The sequence below is a fragment of the Chroicocephalus ridibundus genome, chromosome 2 (genome assembly GCF_963924245.1).
Source record: "Chroicocephalus ridibundus chromosome 2, bChrRid1.1, whole genome shotgun sequence".
NCBI lineage: Eukaryota > Metazoa > Chordata > Aves > Charadriiformes > Laridae > Chroicocephalus > Chroicocephalus ridibundus.
The window spans coordinates 129,690,675-129,711,643 of record NC_086285.1 but is presented as its reverse complement, the minus strand read 5'-3'; the positions used below and the strand labels follow the sequence as shown (position 1 = coordinate 129,711,643).

General features: G+C 42.6%; 1 protein-coding gene across 2 annotated transcripts in view; it reads right to left on the bottom strand.

Annotated features, from left to right (window-relative positions):
• The window catches only part of NKAIN3 (sodium/potassium transporting ATPase interacting 3), a 376,682-nt gene extending 362,596 nt beyond the window's left edge, over positions 1–14,086 (bottom strand). For both annotated transcript variants that reach the window (XM_063326950.1, XM_063326951.1), the window contains exon 1: positions 13,788–14,086. In XM_063326950.1, coding sequence (XP_063183020.1) covers positions 13,788–13,841 — 54 coding nt within the window. In that variant the 5' untranslated portion in view covers positions 13,842–14,086. The remainder of the gene's footprint in view (positions 1–13,787) is intronic.
• Between the last annotated feature and the right edge of the window lie 6,883 nt (positions 14,087–20,969).

Genomic DNA, 20,969 nt, shown 5'->3' with positions numbered 1-20,969 from the left:
GGTGCATATCTTTTCCAAAGTGGGTCTGACTGCTTTGCCTATGCTCCAGCCTGTCCAGATACAGACCAGCTTCTGTCCAGAAGCCTTGTGGATACGGGAGCACTGTACTGCCTGAGCTACAATATTCTCTGCAGGCTCATTAACCAAGGACCACACCATGCCAACTCCATGGTTCCCAGATGCAAACTGGCTTACCTCCGGCAGAACGAACACACAACTGTCTCCATTGACTTGTGTAAGCAAACACAATGTTACTTCTCTAATTTAGGAGTTCCTTAAATTCTGTATGTGTGTCAAAGAATAACTGGTTATAATAACAGGAAAAAGTCTCACCATGACAAACAGCTGGTATTTCTAATGCAAAACTGTAACTGCATATAGATATGCACTCAAATAGCACAAAGGAAATATTTTATAAAAACTGTATATGAGGCTTAAGGATATCATTATATAATAAAATGGCCTCAAAATATGAGGTATTTTCTTGCTTATCCAGAAATCGGCATATATTAACTTCTGACATTTGAAAAGCCTTTGTTCCCAACTAATAAAATGAGAGCAGAACAGACCTTGAAAGCATCTTAAAGTAATGGAAGATTTAATAAGAAAATGGATAATAAGATACTTTTAGTCTAGCGAAAAATGTGAGCGTATTAATAATAGATGACCAGCACTACTCAGCATGATGTAGGGATCCACGAAATGTTACAAAGCTAAGTCTCGTGCTAGTGAAATGCTGGCTGGTAACACTGACAGAGTCAGTATGTGTGAAAGAAATCTTCCCTTGAGGATGCCCGATGAGTATATTCTCAACCACAACACTTTTCAGATTAGAAGAGGGCATCCATTTTTGCAGGCTTCCTAATGGTTCAATGACTTCATCTAATGGCACCCTTTAATAGTGCCTGCACTTACCCAGCCCAGCCAGTGGCACAGCTGCCTCGGTTACAGCTCAGTCCCTCCGGGTAGTGATGCCTGAGCAGAAGGACACCAGTATCCGTAACGCCTGTTGTTCTCAGTGGGAGATGAGGTTACTCACTCCTGTAGAGGAGGTGCTCAACACTTAGCTCAGTCAGGCTGGTATGACTCTGATAGTTTATGTTCTTTAAAGCCACAGATATTACCCCTTAAACACCAGCATAATTTATTGCTTTGTTTTTAGCAGAAGAGAATTGAATGTGAATGGGCTGCCTTGGAAATTACTCTTCTGCCTAGATAGTTGGGATTCACTGTCAGATGCACTTTTGTCATTCAGAGAAAAGGGTACATGCAAAAATGAAGGTTTGCCTCCCAAGAGATTAGCATTTCTTCTTTGTATTGCAGTGAATATGCCGTAATTTCTTAGCCAATTCCAGTTACCGAAAACTCACTTGAACAAAAGGGTTGACAAAGGTAACATACCAAGAAAACCATGAACTCACAGTTCTTTTAATGCAAATTAAACAGCGCTTCTATCTACCAGCAGAGAGAAAACAAAACTCTTCCCTGACTCAAAATTGTCCCTTCCCTGTACACAGATGGTCAGTTCCAGCATTTTGGGGACACTTGTTTATTTTCCCATTCTCCAGAACACCCTTAAGAGACTGATTCCTGTCTTCTCCAAGATCCTGGGTCCAGAGGCGACAATGTAAGTGGGAATCCCCATCTAAGCATGCAGTCAGTGCAGGTGTAGATATTTGCAAGTCTCATTCTGCAGGAGAGCTAATCGTGCCAGGATCAAATCAAATCTGTCAACACCTGAAAATAATCTTTCCAAAAGAGAATCCACAGTTACTACATTCCTTCTCAAACAGAAAAAGATTTCTGTCTTTGCAATGAATTTTAGTACCTCTAAACCACTTTGGAAGCAGTACACAATTGAAATGAAACGTGTTCTCCAAATTATGAGCCCACCCAAATACAGAGAACTTGCCTATCGAAATGTTAATGTGCTCATAGTCACTTGTGGCAAATATAAAAGAGGAATTATGGTAACTGAATGCAAAAACATGAAGAAGCACCAAGTAGAAAAACAGCCTGAACTAGGACTCCAGAGACTTTCTGTAGGGCCTAAAGCAAAACATTTGCATGCTTCCTTTTCTGACTCTATTACCTGTTTTTGTTTGTAAGCACTTGAGGAATGATGTATCTCAGATACCCGTCCTGCTCCAGAGCCAAACTCAGCTGCAATGTTCTTCAAATGATCTTTGAAAGTGCAAACCCAGCACCAGATCTGGGGCATTAATTACTTCGGCTTCTCAACAGATGAATAAGCAGAGTGAAACCCCAGCAGTATTGGAGCACTTCGGCACGTCTGGCATGCGCACTAACTACACTTCAGCCTAAAAATCTAACTACAGCCTAGAAATCTCACAGAAAGCTGAGAGATTCACATGGCCAAGAATTTCACAGGACAGATAGGCCAAGGGAACCAAGCTAAATAACAAATAATTAAATTATTACCTGTACAAGGAAAAGGCCAGAATCCCTGTTGCTCAGTGAGATCTCAGATTAACCTTGACACTGTTTTGGCCACAAAGCTCTGCAGAAACAGTTCTCCAGGTTCCAATGCAAAGAAGTACCATATAGTGGCCAAATGCTGAAACCTGGAACCTTTCACGGATACAAAAATGCAATGAAACTATTTGACATCAGTTTCTCCCACACTCTTTCTGGATGATCCAGGTTTGTTAAATGTGACCAAGAGAGGTTACAGGTAGTATTGTTCTCCAGTCACCATGCAACAGGTTTCTTTTAAAAACGCAGGGTGTGTAGAGAATTTCAGCAGATCAGGGCAGATACAGGTGTAGTACCTGTCCCACAACAGAACAAGCAACAAGGTGCATGTACCTACGTGGTGGGACTCAGTAACATCCTGGTGTGGCCACACCATGCTGCAGTTAAGGACAAGGCTTCAGGCACCCCACTTTACTGCTGTGTGAGGCAGCACAACGCCTCTCGGCTGCACAGGCTACATTTTGAGTCATCAGTACATTCAACTGATTACAGTGGTACAGATTAACAGATGTAACTGGTTACAATTGAAATCTAAACACACTTATCTTCATGATGTCTACCTAACTTATGAAAAAAATATGTATTGGAGAAATGAATCCAATTTAAATAAACCTTGGCACTTTGTGGTTACTTCTGGCACAACTCAGGCAGCTTTGGCTTTCATCAAACCATTATGAATAAATTATACATTAGTAATACAACTTAAAACCATTCATGACATCTAATATACTTCAATATACTTAAACTCACTTGTGACATTTGAATTAAGTTTGGATTTAGGCTACTGTCATTCATACATCTGATTTGTCATTGTAAATTCAGACTTGGAAGCACTTTCTCCATTCCATTCCAAGACTCCCACTGGAAGTCCTCTGATAACGGCATTACAGTAAATCACACTTCTAGTTCATTTATCAGGTATCACTCGTTCACTTTGCCTTCTTTTCTGAACTAACCAGAACTTCTTATAATGCTGTGCAACCAACATGATTTGAAGAACCACGAGTAACTGTGGCTTAGACTAAAAGAAATCTTACTCACATTGTGTAGATGCAAATCAGATAACAACCACATACTTGATTTTCCTACACGTGAAAAGAAATGGACCGCAGTACCATAAATGCATTTGTGCATGCCTCTGCTTTTTCTTAATAATGCTGGAAGAGAAGTCAGAGAAATACACACATAGATCCTTAAGACTGGAAATTCATCCTTGTTTTTGAAAGTGCTCTGCTAAACAGCATTAATTGCTCTGTTTTAACAGAGGAATTCTATCTGTCATTCATAACTGAAAACGCATTTGCCATTTCTTCCAGTTGTCTAGAATGATGCAGTATTTTCAGCCATAGGTTGTGGGAGAACTCAACCCAGAAGTGAAGGATATTTTCAGGATGGGGAGAACCTTAAACCTGATGTTCAGTGGGCCCATCTACAGCCACAAGTAAATTATAACAGTCTTGGTTGGTTTGGGGTTGTGGGGGGACAGGGTCTGAACCCTACTTTGATAAAGCAGATGAAGATCGGAACTTGGAGCTTGTTCCGAAATAACTGGGAGGAGAGTTGGGAACAAAACATCTGGCTCAAGACAAAAAGAGGAAGAGGAGAATGGAAATAGCATATCATTTCACAGCTACACATTGGAGCCAAGAGTTTTCTGTTGATGAGAACAGAAATGTTTTATCAGAAGTCGGATGAGGCTGAGTACCAATCTGCAACTTTCACCAACATAAGAATCAACTGGAAACAGTGGGAATTGGTGAAAATATCTTCCAAATCTGGGCATTTTTAAGGCTTCCTGAATGAACGTGTTAGTAGGTACACTAAAGCAAGCATCTTACAAATGTAGAGATGACTGACTAAAGAATCCCCAGTAGCTCAGGGGATCTCCATGAGAAGACCATCTCTCTTCAGTTTTCTGAGTAGCTCCATCTGTGTTAGAGGGCAGAGAGCCTTTTGAGGTTTCTATGATGTAAATTATTCAATCTGTAGGAGCAGCAAGGTTTCTGTTCCAGTTAAAATCTAAACATACTTACCTCAATGATGTCTACTTAATTCATGAAAAAAATACATATTGGAGAAATGAAACACTCTGCGGTAGAAAGATACAGCAAGCCTTTATCAGGAAAAAATAAATGGCTCACACGCAGAGATAGAACTATATATTTTTGTGATGTTATTCCTGCATTATAATGCACTACAGTTTACAGCTTTAGAATTCTTCAGCTTTTTATTCTTTGATTGTGGACACTAAACACCTGAAAGGATTTTTCTCTATGCTCTCCATTTTAACAGAATCACGTTTCCAAAATGCATTTAGACATATTACGAGGTCTTTTCAATCCATCTAAAAATCTGCATCTGGTTGTTTTGGTTTTTCTTCTGTAGGGATGCACAAGGCTGATAAGGATTTACATGTCTACTCATTTCCACTGTGGCTTGTGCTGAGCTTCAGCTGCACTGAGCTCATAAGCTCCAGCAGCACTTTGCTCACACGAGGTTCCCGGAACTGCCAGCAGGGCAGTGAAGCTGCAGCATTCCCAGAAACAGCACAGAGTATTCAAGGCTCAACCAAAGGCAAAAAAACTGAAGTTGGATGAGAAAGACTGCCATTCCTTCCAATCTCCCTAGAAAATAATCATCCTAATATGGTTTTGCTTCCTTGGCTTTTTTTATTCAAAAGGTTTGACACTAACACAGTAACTTTACAATAGAACAGTGAGAAACTGGCTTATCAGCAGCGGCATGTTAGAAAAGACAGATAAATAATTTTTTTCTTAAGATCTTGTTTTCAGTGAAACCTTGGGCAGGAATTCCTCCCGCACACAGAGCTAACTTTCATCTGTCCGCTGAAGAGGGCTTCCGTGTCACACTTTCTTTACACTCATCTAAATGCACCTTTCTACACTTTTCATCCCATGCTCCCACGTAATCTCCCTCACTACAAAAGCATTTCAGGATCTTTCTGCCCATGGTTCATCTCCTAATTATTATTCTTGCTTTGCTTTATCTGTAGCTTCTTTGGTGTGTGTCAAAACCCTCCTTAGGGAAGTTCCATTTGGCTCATTGCCAAACATATGCTCTTTGTATATATTTATACTTACTCTCAGTCAAAACTTGTGTACTGATGAAATAAACAAAAAAAACTTTCTCTCAACTCCTTTTGTAGAGATCTGTGGAAGAATCAACTGTGATTATTCAAGAGAGTCACTCTCAAATAATTGTTTTACAACTACCTTCCTTATGTATTTCATAAAATTTTCAATTTTACTACTTTGTGATGTTAATTTCTGTAAGAGATATTTGCCTGGCAGAAACTGGTTGTTGTACTAAGTACAAAGCTTTTATTTTTCCTTTCCTTTTACTGTAATGCTGGCATTCACTAGGTGGAAGGGGTTCACTGCTGCTTTTGCTTGAACCTATCATTATAAAGAGCCTATATGTAAAAGAATGACTTTCAGCAACTTTAATGAGAGCTGGAGGGCATTCAGCAACTCCTAAGAACAAGTCCCAAATCACCACAGCATTAAAAAATCCATCTGAGCTGAGATTACATGCAAGGTATGGCTGTGTTTGAAGAAAGACAAGATGATAAGGAAGTATAGTAAAAAGTAAAAAGACTAAAATAAAATCTTTTACTACCTTTTTATTACCAGGGTCTTAAGCACTCTGTATGTTCCTGAGATCAGAGAACAGCGATCAAATCCAGCTTACCACTGGCTTTTACAGACCCGCCAATGGCACAGATCCGTAGCGAGATCACTAAGATTTCACTGGTCACACATGGGAAAAAAAAAAAAAGCCTATGACATACAAAAACCTGTTATATGCTGCTGGCACTGCTCTGTCAAGGAATTGCAGGTCTCGCTAAGTGTAGCAGTGTATGATCTGAAACCTGCTAGCATAGCCTTTAGGAAGGTATGCATTAACGGCTCTTGATAGATGAGGAGAAAACTGTTTCATCTTAGACGGATCTGAGATGCTTCAAGATTCAAAGCGAGACATTTTCCGTTTGCTATTGCCTGAATTCTATTTTCAAGGCGAAATGTACTAAATAAAAAGAAGTAAGAAATGTTCTTTTTTTCTGAGCGATGAAAAAGACGGAATTTGCACAAAATCAATGCAATTAACATTATATCTCATTTTGATTTAATGTGACTCGTAAAACTTACAAATGCCTCCTTATGCTGACAACCCTAGCAAAAATACCATGTCCGGTATAAGCAAAGGCAGCACAAACTTCATTACGCTGCCCTGCCAGCACCACTGAAAAGATGACCAAAAGAAAACATGGGCAAAAAGATCTCTTTGGTCTTCACAATACCATGGCCACCAACCTTGACCCTCCCAGTATAACATAAAAAGTGGAAATTAGGACTAATATGGAGATGATATTTTTATATTGATGCTATATCAAGACCACTAACATTTCATAGAAACCATAATGACATTTGCCCTCATCTGACATGCAGCAGATTTCAAAATGTGACCTAGAGGTGAAAAACTGTATCATATTATCAGTCTCTTGAACCACGCAGTCACTTATTACTGCTCCTTTATATTACTCATCTAGAACCAAAAACGTGCAGTTCATTTCCCTGTACAGATAGAAATAACAGGCTCTTTGCCTCAAAATGACTGCAGTCTTGCTTAGAAATTAATTACAGGACTGAAAGAATAAAATACATTTTGCTTCAGTACTAATGAGTTCAAAAGATCTGACATACTATATTGTATCACAGAATTATTATTTGTGAAATAATAAATGACAAGGCCATCACAGGTACTTATTTCATTTCACATTGAAGTTTGATACCAAGAGATACAACCAAATGGTAGGATGGTTATTGCCATTTCAAGCCTACTTCCACACTATTATGCCCACAGCAAATTAAGAAACTAATTATTTCAAAGCAACCCAAATTACTGTGTATTTTAAATACCCTCTTAACAAAGAATCGAAGGCCCTTATTCCGTATGCTCTAGTAAGATCGTATAATCATGGGATAACCTAAGTTAAAAGGAATCTCTGGAGGTCTTTTGGTAAAACCTTTGCTCATAGCAGGGCCAAATTCAACATCAGATGTACTTCAGTTAGATCAGGTTTTTCAGAGCTATGTTCAGCTGGGGTTTGAATTTATTCAAGGATGGATTTTCCACCACTTCTCTGGAAAATGTGATCCAATGAATGACTGCTTTTACTGCGACATTTTTTTCTTAACATTGAATTAGAATTTGCCCCTTGTTGCATCCTGGGTCCATTGCCTCTCCTCTTTTCGCTGTGCACACCCAAAAAGAGACCATATTACCAATATCTGTACTGAACACATGAATTGATTCCAGTCTTATTCAAGTGAATAGTCTTATTCTGCTCACTTTTCCTGTGCAATACCAGGGCCAACGGTCTGTGCGACTGATTTGATTCTCTCTTTGTTCACCTAATCAATTAAATTAATTCATTTGTGTGCAAAAGTAATTTCGATACCACAGAGGAGCCAAAATGCAAAGTATTTACCTGGAAAATTAAATTGTGATTTTGTTACTTATTTGACAACTTACCAGAGTGACCCCAGAACTAAAAGAATCCACTTTATACCTCTAAGATACATGTAAGATGTATACATATTGAAAGACAAGACCTAAGATTACCTAGTTTTACAAGTTTTTATTGCAGATCCAAACCTCACAAAACCTTCCAAACCTTCCAAAATCAACAAGATTTAAACACTTAGTCAAGTTCCAGTGCAGTCAATCTCACTTCATCTTTAAGCATAAACCTATTCTGTGTTGAAGTTGCAAGTCCTACCCAAATCCCATTTGGATCCACCAATGCCATCCTTCTGAATTTCAATGATTTCCAAAACTGCAATCTTTGTTTCCTAGTCCCAAGAATTGTGTCTTCGCAGAATGTAGCAGATCTTGAAATAGAAGCAGATCAGCAGCATGTTCCAATATTCTTAAAATAATTATTTCCAAAACTTACGGGTTTTATAGACAGGAAGGATAGCTATATAACTTCCAATTTTCAGTGAATTAATTGCCATTATTATGGTTGAACTCTTAAGTCACTTCATCGCTGTAAAAATATTCATTATATTTTCATATGACAATTGACCGTCAGTCATACAGCCGCAAGGAACTGTAGAAAAATAGCCTGCTGTGGTGAACGGAGCCTAAAACTAAGCAAGATCTGCATGGCTTCTTTAAGCAATTCACCCAGTTCAGAAGTTTCAGGATGCTCTGCAAGTTCAGAGTTCCTCAAGTTTTGAATTCCCAACTTTGGATCACTGAACTTCGTGCAGCTTCGGCAGGAGGGGATTTCACTACCAAGGCTGAATTTCTGGTGCATGGTGTGGTTAACACTAGAGTGCTGATGCACTGGGAATGTGTGTTTTTCTAACAGGTACCTCCCAACAATTCTGTAAAATAAACCAAAACCACAAAGTGAAAACCACTTATTGCTAGCTGTCACTCATTTGTCCCTGATGAGAGACATCCTAAAAATGATACATTTCATTTGTCTCATACATTTTTCGGATTGCAAAGATTTAACTCATGTAGTTCTACTGGATTAAGTGTATTACTTCCAATCTTAAACACACTTATACATCCGTACAACAAGCGTATCAGCCTCTTAGGCCCAGCCACCAGCAACAGCTACATGGTTTTGGGGGATGTCATTTGAGTTATCGGAGCAAATCACCATTCACGCGTCAGCTGCCTTAACAGAAAGGGAAACATTCTGCAACCAGCGCATTGTCCGGGGCTAAAATCCCAAGCCTCCTCCACCCCTGCTAGTACAATAGGCACCCCCTCATACTTCCTCCTCCTTTATCAGTGGACAGATGCTTCATCTCCAGATCAATGGGCCAGTGATTCTTTTGCCAACATAAAAAGATGCAGCAATTTACCGGTTCAAGGGTTTTACTTTCTCAAATTTATCAAATCCCTTGAATCCCTGAGCTGTTAACTGAATAACCATCGTCTGTCGGTTCTAACATACAAGCACAGAGAGCCAAAATCCTAAGTTAGAGTTTCCAGCTTTATAAAGCACTTTAAAATAAGATGAAAATCTATGCATGGCACATATCACTTCCCCACATAACTGCTGAAATTCCACTATGTACAGCAACAAATGATGAAAAGTTATCGTTCACGCTAATGGATATAGTCTCATCTCCAAGCATAAGGATTTACATACATCAGTATAATTAATGTTAACGGCAATCACAAACATAAATCTTCTGAATATTGAGAGGAATTAGTCGGTTAAAATGACCAACGGCACTCCTCAAAAAATCACTAGTCAAAATATGAATACACAGAAGCTATGTTTCCACCAGAATCACTTCCCAGTGTGGTCTGCTGGCACTTAAATTATTTGGAAAGAAACAGGTTAAAGAGGGAACAGCTTATTTTACACTAACTATACTGGATAAAACATACGCTTCTAAATCAAGACCTATACAATGAACACAGTGCAAGAAAGTCCAAGGACAAACACATGAAATGAGATTTTCAAAGCAATGAAGGGGACTTAGCCACATGCTTTCCATTAATCTTCCCTTCACTGCTTTGAAAATCTCATTCACCATCTCCGCTACTTAGAGTTCTTTGTGTTTGTGTATCTGTATACCTCTAGGTACCAAAAACTTCCACTTACTGTAAATGTTGTAACAAAATTATCCTGCAACGGTCGTTTCTCAGAAACACATTTTCAAAGCAGCATGAAGGTTTTCACTGTGTGACACATATTAACATCAATTGGATTCACACAGCTAAATCTCTCTGCAATTCGCTGTCAATTTACCCCTTCCAGAATTTAATATTTTTAGAATTTGTTTTATTTTCCAAACATTTTCATGTTGCAGTATTTTATGGCAGGGTGGCTACACCACACAGGCACCATCTCTGGCAGCTGCTTTAATTTTCTTGTACAGACAAGGCCAACATCTGAGACTTCTAGTGGCACCAGTAAGAATTATGGCTGTAATCCAAAGGATTCGTATATCCTTATGATATATTTTCCTGATGTATATGTAGCTCCTAATAGTCTTAATGACAGATTTATGCACAAAAAGATACATGTACACTTCTGAGTTCTTAGCTTGACAACTTTGGAAATGGCATATGACAATGCTTCTGCCAGGAGGAGGAAAACAGTAAAAGATCACAGGGTGGGGAAGGGGCGGGGCGGGGGGGGCAAGCTGGGGGAAAAGCACGATATTCTTCTCCTTATGCAAAATTCCCTTGGCTTTCAGAAGCAGAATCCACCTGCAGAGGTTGAAGGAAACCACGTGGCTAACAGTTTTTCCTGACCTGGTGCTACCTAGAACCCCTTCTCAGTGATTATTTCCAGAATTCTGTACTACACATAATGACATGGATTCACATTTAAGAATGAGGTTATCATTAAACGATAGAAGACTAACTACAGACTGTCCCTGGGATTACTGAATTCAACATTAAAATGTGTTTATTATAAAACGTAAAAGCTGTCAGTCAGGAATAAACGTTTTCATGGATCAAAACATAACTGAAAACTGTTATTATTGTCATTTTTACATCAAAATCCTCCAACTGGCAAATGGCACTGAAAATTACAAACAAATCTTCTTGAAGTTAATACACTTAATGCATTATCATTGGAGGAAGGGTATTTTATAGACTGTCACACAATAACTGTTGTTCTTTTCACCTTGTAATTCTTCATCCCAGCAGCATATAAACACGCAGACTAGGCAAAAGTTAAAGAAGATAACAGTTTTAAGCTTAAGGAATAACAGTTTAAGACAACAGTTTAAGGAATCAAGAAACTGTGCTTTGAGGCCACTAAACACTGCATCTTTCTTTAGAACAAGAACCAAATCTTTGGTATGGACATGTTTGCAGAAGTTTGGCTTTTTTACTTCACATTATCTTACACCAAAGAGACCCTACATAGTACATGCATGCTACAGGTGTTGCCAACATATTATATTTTATAATATATCTCTTTTGAAGGTTATATCTAAAGGTTAATCTTAAAGTTAAGCCTGAACTGTTCCCAAGACCTTTTCCGGCACGACCAGAATATGACTAAGGTCCTTTTCTAAAATATGTGCCCATCTGCCTCTTTTTCTGAAGTTTTTCCTCAAGTCGTCTAAGTTGTCTGCACTACTGAAATGCTACGAAGTAGCACTACAAGTGCTTTGGGTTTGGTAACATTTAATCTAAATGTCACCCACAATCAGTAATACCATGATTATTACAGTGACTACTACAGTGAAAGATACCTCTTTCACCCCTCCATAAATGGATGCACGGTAAAACAAATCTTGCTTAATGACAGTAACATCCAAGGATGCAGTTTTATTGTGCACGCTTTCTACTCCTGACCTCTGAGGTGTTAGAAAAAGACCTAAAACCACCTGTGGTAACAACTTCTACAGACATGAACTGAACCCTACCACCACTGAGACCACGAAAAGTACCTGAGCTTTAAGTTCATGTCTACTACTTCTTGGATTTAAAACACCACTTTTATTTTTAAATGAAAATAAATCAAAACAAAAACATTTTGCCATGCAAACACTTACCAGTGCCTGAAAGACATGGATATGACAGTGGAACATTATTATAAAACAGGTAAGTACAGTAGAAAAAACCTACACATTAAAGGCATTTTTGAAAGTTGTTATAGCATCTGATAGGTCTTTCATAAAAGACAAATCTTTTTCAGAAAGACTTTATAATGCATTTCTCTGCAGATTATGGTGGCTATTCACACTTTACTTCCAATTTTTATAGCCTCCAAGTAATTCTATAGAATAGTAAATACAGTTATTATAACCAGTCATAACTGGTGGAGAGATATATTTGAAGCAAACGGGTTTGTTTCCCCTCCCACATCCACTGAAGTAAATCAGGAGTGTTTCTGCTGCGGTTGAGAGGACAGAATCTGCAAAACTGATGCAAAGCAAGGGGAAAAAAAAAAAAAAGGCCAGAAATGTATAAACAAAGCTTTCCTCACACTAGAAGTACAAATCACATGTCATCTCTACTTTCCAGCAAGGTTGTGGCACTGAAGTACTTCTTATACCACACTTAGCTCCATCACGCTAAAGAACATCTGAATAAGGTTCAGACTCACACTGGAAACAATGGAGGTACACCAGTTTACACAGGCTGAGAATCTGGCACAAAGCCTTGAAAATGAACGAGGATCTTCAAATGAAGTAATTGTACATATTGCATTTAAGTGTATTATCCCTGAAACAGAAGCGATTTCAAAGTGCTGTAACAGAAAACTAGAAAGATTAGCAAAGGATTAGTGGGGGAAAAAAAAACCAAACCAAGAGTAAATGAATCCCACTTTTCCCCTTTACAGACACACACCCAAGGAACAGCACGCATCTTAAGAAAGATCATGTGGCAAAATGATGACTCTGAGTCACTAGAAAAGAGAAAAATCTTTTAAAATACTCTTGGGACCGGGGACTACTGTTAAAGGAAGAGCATTATTTTATCATCCGGCTAATGAGCCGGAGGAAGGATTATTACTGTTTGGCGCTGTTTTGTCTCAACAACTCTTTTCCCTGAAACAAATATGCCAACTTCAGTAAACAAAGAGAGGAAGATGCACCGTTCCGCCGTTTCAATTGCACGCTGAGGAATATTTAACCGGAGGAAAGGAATCCCAGGAAAAGTCACAGAAGAGGGCCGGCAGACGCCGCTTTTACCAAGGTTAGGAGAAGCAGAAAAAGCAAAGCGGCGGCGAGGACGGCGGATTTGCCCCCCCACCCCTCCCCACCGCCCTGACAGGGGCGACCCGCGGCCCCCAGCATCGCCCGGCCCCGACCCGCTCCCGCCCCGCGGGCACCGGCCGAGCGGGGGCAACCGTCCTCCCCCTCCTCCTCCTCCTCCTCGGCAGACGGGGGACGCCCCTGCCTGGCACCGGCCAGGGCGGGGGAGTCCCCCTCCCTCAGTCGTGGAGCGCGGCCGGACGGAGGGGCTGAGGGGCCGCCGCCCCCGCCGCCTGTCCCCTCCCCAGCCGCCGCCGCCACCGCGTCCTCCTCCCGCCGCACCGCAAAACTTACGGGCCGGGGGTCGGGGCGAGGAGCGGGCGGGCCGTCGGGAGCGGGGCCGGCCCGCCTGCGCTCCCTCCCGGCGCGGACAGCTCCGTGCCCCCGCGGCCGTGCCCGGGGCGGGGAGAGCTCCCATCCATCCCATCCCATCCCATCTCATCCCATCCCACCCCATCCCATCCCGCCCCGCCAAGCCGAAGCGTGTCCCCGGGGCGGCCGGTCACTCACCAGCTGCAGCGAGCAGAGGAAGATCAGCGTGCAGCGCCCCGTGCAGCAGCCCATGGTGGCAGCCGGGGAGACGCCGCTTCTCCTCTCCTTCCCACCCGCGCCGATGCGGCCCCCCCGGAGGCGAAGCGGGGGGTTCACCGCATCCGGACGGAGCGGCCGCGTGTGTCTGTGTCTGTGTGTCTGTCTGTCCGTCCCCCCGCCTTTCGCCGCTCCCCCCTCCTTTGTTGAGGGGGTTCCTCCTCGGCGGCGGGAAGGAGAGCGCGGAGGTCAGTGCGGCCGCGGGGAGAGGAGCCGGCGGCGGCGGCTGTGGGGAAGGGGCAGGGGACGGGGGTGGGCGTGTGCGGAGCGGGGCGGGGGTGGGCAGAGGGGAGGCGGGGGGCTGGGTGGGGGGGTGCCGCGGGTGGGCGTGCGAGGGAGGGCGGGGGGCGGCGAGCGGGGGGCTGCGGTAGGTGTGAGGGGGAGAGGAGAGGCGGCGGCGGGCTCTCCTCAGGGCGCCGCGCCGGGAGTCCCCTGGGGTGGGCGGTTTGCGGGCGATTTCGGAAGCTGCGAGGGCAAAGGCGGTGCTGGAGAGGGGAACAGGGGGCTGTTGCGGGCAGCGGCGGCCGAGGCAGCCCAGCGCGGGCCGCTTGTTGCGGGAGCCCGGGGAAAGTTCAAGGGACTTGGGCGGCGGAGACGGGGCCGGCCCCGGGGCGGCCGGGGAAGCACGGGGGCGGGCGGCGGGTCGTTGTTGGCGGCCTGCGCTGCGCCGGGGGGAGGCGGCCGGTCCCCGGCTCCTCAGGGAGTCCCTCGGGCAGAGGCCGGGTGCCCGCTCCCGGGGAGGGCGGCAGGCGGGAGGTACCTCCGGGAGCCCCTTCCCCGCCCTCTGCCCCCGCAGGCGGGCAGGGCCAGCGGGCTTCACCGCGGGCGGTGAGGGGCCTGAGCGTCCCAGGCTGGCCCTCGGGCTCTTTAATCGCCTCCTCGGCCGCTGACAGGCGGTGCCGGGGGAGGGGGTGTCCCCGTCCACCCCCGGCAGCGCCATTGTGGCCAAGAGAGGCCGGCGGCTCCCGCCGTCCCCGGCGGGTGTGAGTTGGGAAGGGCCGCCGGGGAGAGGGGCCGGGCCCCGGCAATCGTCTGTCTCTTGGCAAAGGTAAATGGACTCCCGAGAGTCGCAAAGAAGAATTCCTGCGTGCACGGAGGCGGGTGAATAACTACAGCTCTCCAGGAGCCTCGCCGTGGGCAGCTGACATAGGATCAGTGTAGAAGCTGCGGTCCCTACGTCTATATATGCACTTTGGTCATAGACACGTAATGTTTTACGGAGGAAAAATAGATACAAATATGCACACCGTCTCTTAAAAATATTTTTTACACATGGATGAAGCGTCAACTACCTCTTTGTTTTCCCCTCTCCAACAAAGTATGGATAAATCAGATTATTTTTTACAGGCATTAAGGCAAAAGTGCCAGGTTGTGCTCACCAGACAGTGCCTTCTTACAGCCTGTTACCAGCTGCTGTTCCATGATACACAGGCTTCTGCCAAATAACACTGAAGCATACAACACATACAACTTTTAATTTATGCATTAAATTGTAGTGACAATAGTCAAATAATTACAAAACTACCGCAAAACAGTATTGTGTCATATTAGATTTCGAAAGATGCTTTTTTCTGCCGCTTCTCTTTTAAGTAGGAAAGCATTAAGATCGTTTTATATACCAAACTGAAGGAACAAAAGAAAGGCAAGTAAGAACCAGATTCTGCTCATCCAGGATATGTATTTGACTAGGTATGAATGTGAGGAACGCAAAATATAACCCACGTATTGCACAATATACAAAACTTCAATAAAACAGCCTGAGATTTATATTTCTGTGTATGGCTTTAAGACAGATTTCTACCTGGGGCTAAACTTTACTAAAGTTACATGTTCTGAGAACATATTTGTTTTGAAGGATGAATACTTGAAGATCTGGAAGTAAATTGGAAAGATGATAGTTTCCAAGAACCCATTGTGCCAGCCTGAACTGGTAAATTTTATGGATAATTGGTTTTCTATACAGAGGGTTTAAAGCAGGTATCATCTCTCTGGACTTCACTGAAGTATTTAATATGCTCAAGATCTTTTTAATTAAACCCAATAATAAAAATATTAATAATAAGAATTGCAGGGCAGGTAAGAAACCAGAAAAATTAAATTACAAAAGCCAGTGCTGAAGGCATTTTACTTGTACTCACCATATTCAGCCCCTGCTTGTACATCAGTGGGATGAGGTCCATAACTCTTCCCCCTCTGTTTCTCCCCAGGGGTAGTGCCCTTCTGAGAAGAAGCTAAATCTTTACCTTTCCTTCTTGTGAGAAAGCAGATACCTTCCAGTACTACGATAGTAGCTGACATTAACCCATGTTCTTTGTTAAGGCAGAACTGTCTGAAGACCTGGATAAGATGCAGAAGGCACTTTTCACCCGTCCAAGCCATTGTTTTAGCAACCTGCAGAACGAAGTGGGTATTGCTGTTTCAGAGAAAAGCAGTGTTCAAGCTGTCTTAGAATCATAGAATGGTTAGACTTGGAAGGGACCTTAAAGATCACCTAGTTCCCACCCCCCTGCCATAGGCAGGGACACCTCCCATGGTGCTAGACCAGGTTGCTCAAAGCCCCATCCAACCTGGCCTTGAACACTTACAGGGATGAGGCATTCACAACCTCCCTCAGCAACCTGGTGTCTCACCACACTCAGACTAAAGAATTTCTTCCCAATATCTAATCTAAATCTACCCTCTTCCAGTTTAAAACTGAACCCCTTGTCCTATCACTACAGTCCCTCATAAAGAGCCCCTCTCCATCTTTCCTATAAGCCCCCTTTAAGTACTGGAAGGCCGCTATAAGGTCTTACCAGAGCCTTGCGTTCTCCAGGCTGAACAACCCCAGCTCTCTCAGCTTGTCTTCATAGGAGAGGTGCTCCAGCCCTCTCATCATCTTCGTGGCCCTCCTCTGGACCCGCTCCAACAGGTCAATGTCCAGTCTCCAGACTTAGTCTTCCGGACTATCAGAGGCAGAAAATGCCTTTTTGTAAAAAACAAAACAAAACAAAACAAAACAAAAAACCAACCCAAAACAGAAAAAAAGAGAAAGTCAATAGCACGTATTTCTGTATAGACAATTTAACTCGCCCATCTTCACAATTTCTAATCTGTGTGTTACTGAACTTGAATTCCAGAGCTGGTAACTTTCAGAGCATATAAAAGTCTCTGAAGTGACATCTAAGAAGTGGAAAAAATCCCACCCTTTTCCAAACCAGTTGCATCTTTGCTTGTCCTTATAAATGATGGAAATTGTGGAAATTCCCATCTTCACTAAGAGAAGTTTCATAGAGGTCTATGAATCTCTAACATTTTGCTGTTTGCTTTCTCATGTTCCTGAAGTATTTTGCAATTTCTGTCCTCTATATAGCCAAAACTGATCCCAAAACAAAAAGCACACTTGTGTAAAGCAGATTTATTCCTGAGTATAAGGTTCCACAAGCAAAAAAACTGTCACCTGGTCAGGGAAGTAGTAAAAAAATGTTAATTAACAAGAGAATGCTGTAGAACGTGACTTCCACAGGAGCATAAGGAACTAAGCTATTAGGATGCAATCGCCCTACAGCTGAAAGCACTGGGCATAGGAAAGATACAGGGGAAGGAACCTGGGTTAGGAGGAGGTTAAAAATGAAGTATGGTTATGAGAAGGCATAGGAGTCCTAGAACACAGCAGAGCATGCAATATAAGAATAATATAACGTACAAAGCAAAGAGGAAGGACTGTATTTTATAGAATTCTCTACCCATGAATTGGGTAGAGAAGCTGATAGTCAAATAACCATAGAAACCCATTTCCAGCTTCATAATGAAGACAGCCCTAATATAGCACTGTGCATGCCAAGTAGGTAAAAAAATGGTGTAAGCACTAAAAAGCCCTGTGGACTAGCTTAATGCCTAACAAGATGCGCTGTATGGATGCAAATTTAGTGCACTTGAAAAGAAAGCGTGTACTCAAAAGCTTTACGTTCATGTAGACGTGGCCGTGCCCTGACATAATTGTATGATTCCTTATGCTAAAGCCAAAATTGTAGGCCACCAGAGCTTGTGCTTTTAATCTCACTGCATTCAAAGCAGAAAACCAAGATTGTTGACTTTTATAGGAAAATAGAATCACAAATATCTATAAGAGATATCACAACTATGTAGTACAGACTTCTGTTTCCTATAGGTTTATTCCTTGGTAGGTTATATTCTTCAGAATCAAAGATATGAAAATTTTAGGTCTTCATAACTAAAACCATCAGTAAAAGATCTCATATCAAGAGGACAAAATGAAATTCATAATGTTTGAGTGGCCTCGTAGCTCTTTAACGGTGTACACTATTCATCTAATAAGCCATTTACTTGTCTTCCCGTGCTGGAGTTTTTCTCAATCTGCATCAAACTCATCCGGCCACTGACCTGGGCTGAAGGAGGTGCGTTTTGTTAACTGGGACCACTGGACTACAGTAATAATCACAGATGACAGCAGAAACACTTCCCTCATAGCCCGACTTTGCCATCTTTGATCATTAATATTATTCAGAGGAAATTACTGATTAAAATGAATAAGAGTGTTGGAGGATAACACTAATCCTGAAAAGATTTGCGGTATTTACTTAATTTTAAACACTGAGAGTAGCCCTAGATATTGTGCAGAGATTAGGTAAGTACATTCAGGGCCTGCAGAATCAGAGCTTAAGAAGAGATTCCCGTGGCCTCGGATTTCACCTTTAATTTTGGCATTTAAGGCAGAAAGACTAGAAAACAGAAGCTTTGTAATTACTTTTTAAGCTTTCCCAGAATGAGAGAGGATAGAGGGATCAAAAATATGCTTCCATATAGCTATCAACAGGTCACACGTTACGCAGACATACAGTTGTAATAGCTTAGAAAAACATTCCACTGTGTATTCCCCAAGCAGTCTTGAAATACCTCAAGCAAACTAGAAACCCCATGAAATTTAATATACCTTTAAAGACAAATGAGGGTTTCAAGATATTATCTGTGTTTTCAGTGAATCCTATTTTCAATTTATCCTTCCGAAGGCAGATACACAATATAATGATCTAATTTTTCATTTCGATGTTAACACCTGCTGCTAGAAAACTGTATTCTTCATTAAAATGCAAGTTACTTTATGGAATGGAAATATATGTTCATTATGAGTGTTGTTTTTTTCTTTTAAAAATAGTGTTTTAAATGATAAGGCCCAATGTGGGGAACCAGGCTCAGGCACAGCCCCTCGATGGCTGGGCAGGCCCACGGGGACGAGGACGGGCTGATGGAAGGACAAGACATCAGCCCACGGCCGGGGAGTGTGCTGGGGCGTCACTGGGGCAGGGACTGATGGCCCTTGGAGGGGCTGAAATGGGGTCCTGGCCCCTGGGGGATCCCGGTGGGGATGGGCAGGGACAGGCAGGGCAGGTGGTCCCCTCGGGGACCTGACAGTATGAAAGCAGTTTTGAAAACATGAGTGCCCTAAGTATGCAGACTGACTACATGTAACTCATTGTGGTTTGTCAGCAGTAGACTCCAGCTCAGCTTTGGGTTTGTTTTTTCTGTCTTTACCTCTTCTTTCCCTCTTTTTTTTTTTTTTTGGTATAACACATTTTGGTATACCACATCCTTATAGCCAGGAACAGCCAGGCTAGAATAAAGCATAAGATCTTTGGAACTGTCTCTCCTATTAACTACAGGAACAAAAAGCTGACAACTAATAAGGCTCTCCTCTCGTTTGCAGGTCAGTAAGTGATGCATTTGGAACCATTCAGTGTAAATAAACATTGCTACAATCCTCAATTTTAACACGGAAAAACTTGAGTGGAGGTACAGTGTAGTTTACAAGAGTGGAGTTTACAACAAGATTTGTTGTAAAGAACCACTGAAAGATGGATAAAGGGTGTTTATACAATAAACCAAGCTTTTTCTACCCTCAGAGTATTTCTTGGGAATAAAAGATACTTTTTTGTGAAGGATTTCTTTAGATGGATGCAGATACACCTAGAGTGTTTTCACTGACACTTCCCTGATGAGAATAAACACAAAGGAGAACACGCACTTTTTTTCCCACTGAAACCATGAACAGCCCATCAGGTGTCCAGCTGCAGATGTGTAATGACAAACATTTTCAATGATCCGTTCATCATTGTTTAAAAATGTTTCAGCTCTCTCACTGTGTACAAGTTTGTATAGAAAAGTCCTTCAAAATGGCATAAATGAATTTATATAATCTGAAATGGAGTATAGAATGGATTGTTATCCTTTGCTTGCTGAAGTTCTTGCGTTAGGTTTTTAAAAGACAGCACTGATACCAGCTGTGTTATTCACAATCGAAGGGTTTTAGATGCTAGGATGGTCTAAAATATTCTTGTGACATATTCATCAATGACCTGGATGAGGGGACAGAGCGTACCCTCAGCAAGTTTGCTGAAGACACAAAACTGGGAGGAGTGGCTGACACACCAGAAGGTTGTGCCACCATGCAGCCACACCTGGACAGGCTGGAGAGTTGGGCGGAGAGGAACTTAATGAAGTTCAACAAGGGCAAGCGTAGGGTCCTACACCTAAGGAGGAATAACCCCATGCATTGGTACAGGTTAGGGGCTGACCTGCTGGAAAGCAGCTCTGCAGAGAGGGACCTGAGAGTCCTGGTGGACAAGTTGACCATGAGGCAGCAACATGCCCTTGTGGCCAAAAAGGCCAATGGTATCCTGGGGCGCATTAAAAAGAGTGTGCCCAGCAGGTAAAGGGAGTTTATCCTTCCCCTCTACTCTGCCCTGGTGAGGCCACATCTGGAGCACTGTGTCCAGTTCTTGGTCCCCCAGTTCAAGAAAGACAAGGAACTACTGGAGAGAGTCCAGCGGAGGGCTACAAAGATGATGAAGGGAAGGGAGCACCTCTCTTACAAGGAAAGGCTGAGAGACATGGGTCTGTTTAGCCTGGAGAAGAGAAGACTGAGAGGGGACCTCATCAATGCTTATAAAAATCTAAAGGGCAGATGTCAAAAGCATGGGGCCAGGCTCTTTTCAGTGGTGCCTAGCAACAGGACAAGAGGCAACAGGCACAGAATGGAACACAGGAGATTCCGTCTGAACATAAGGAAAAACTACTTTACTTTGAGGGTGCCAGAGCACTGGAACA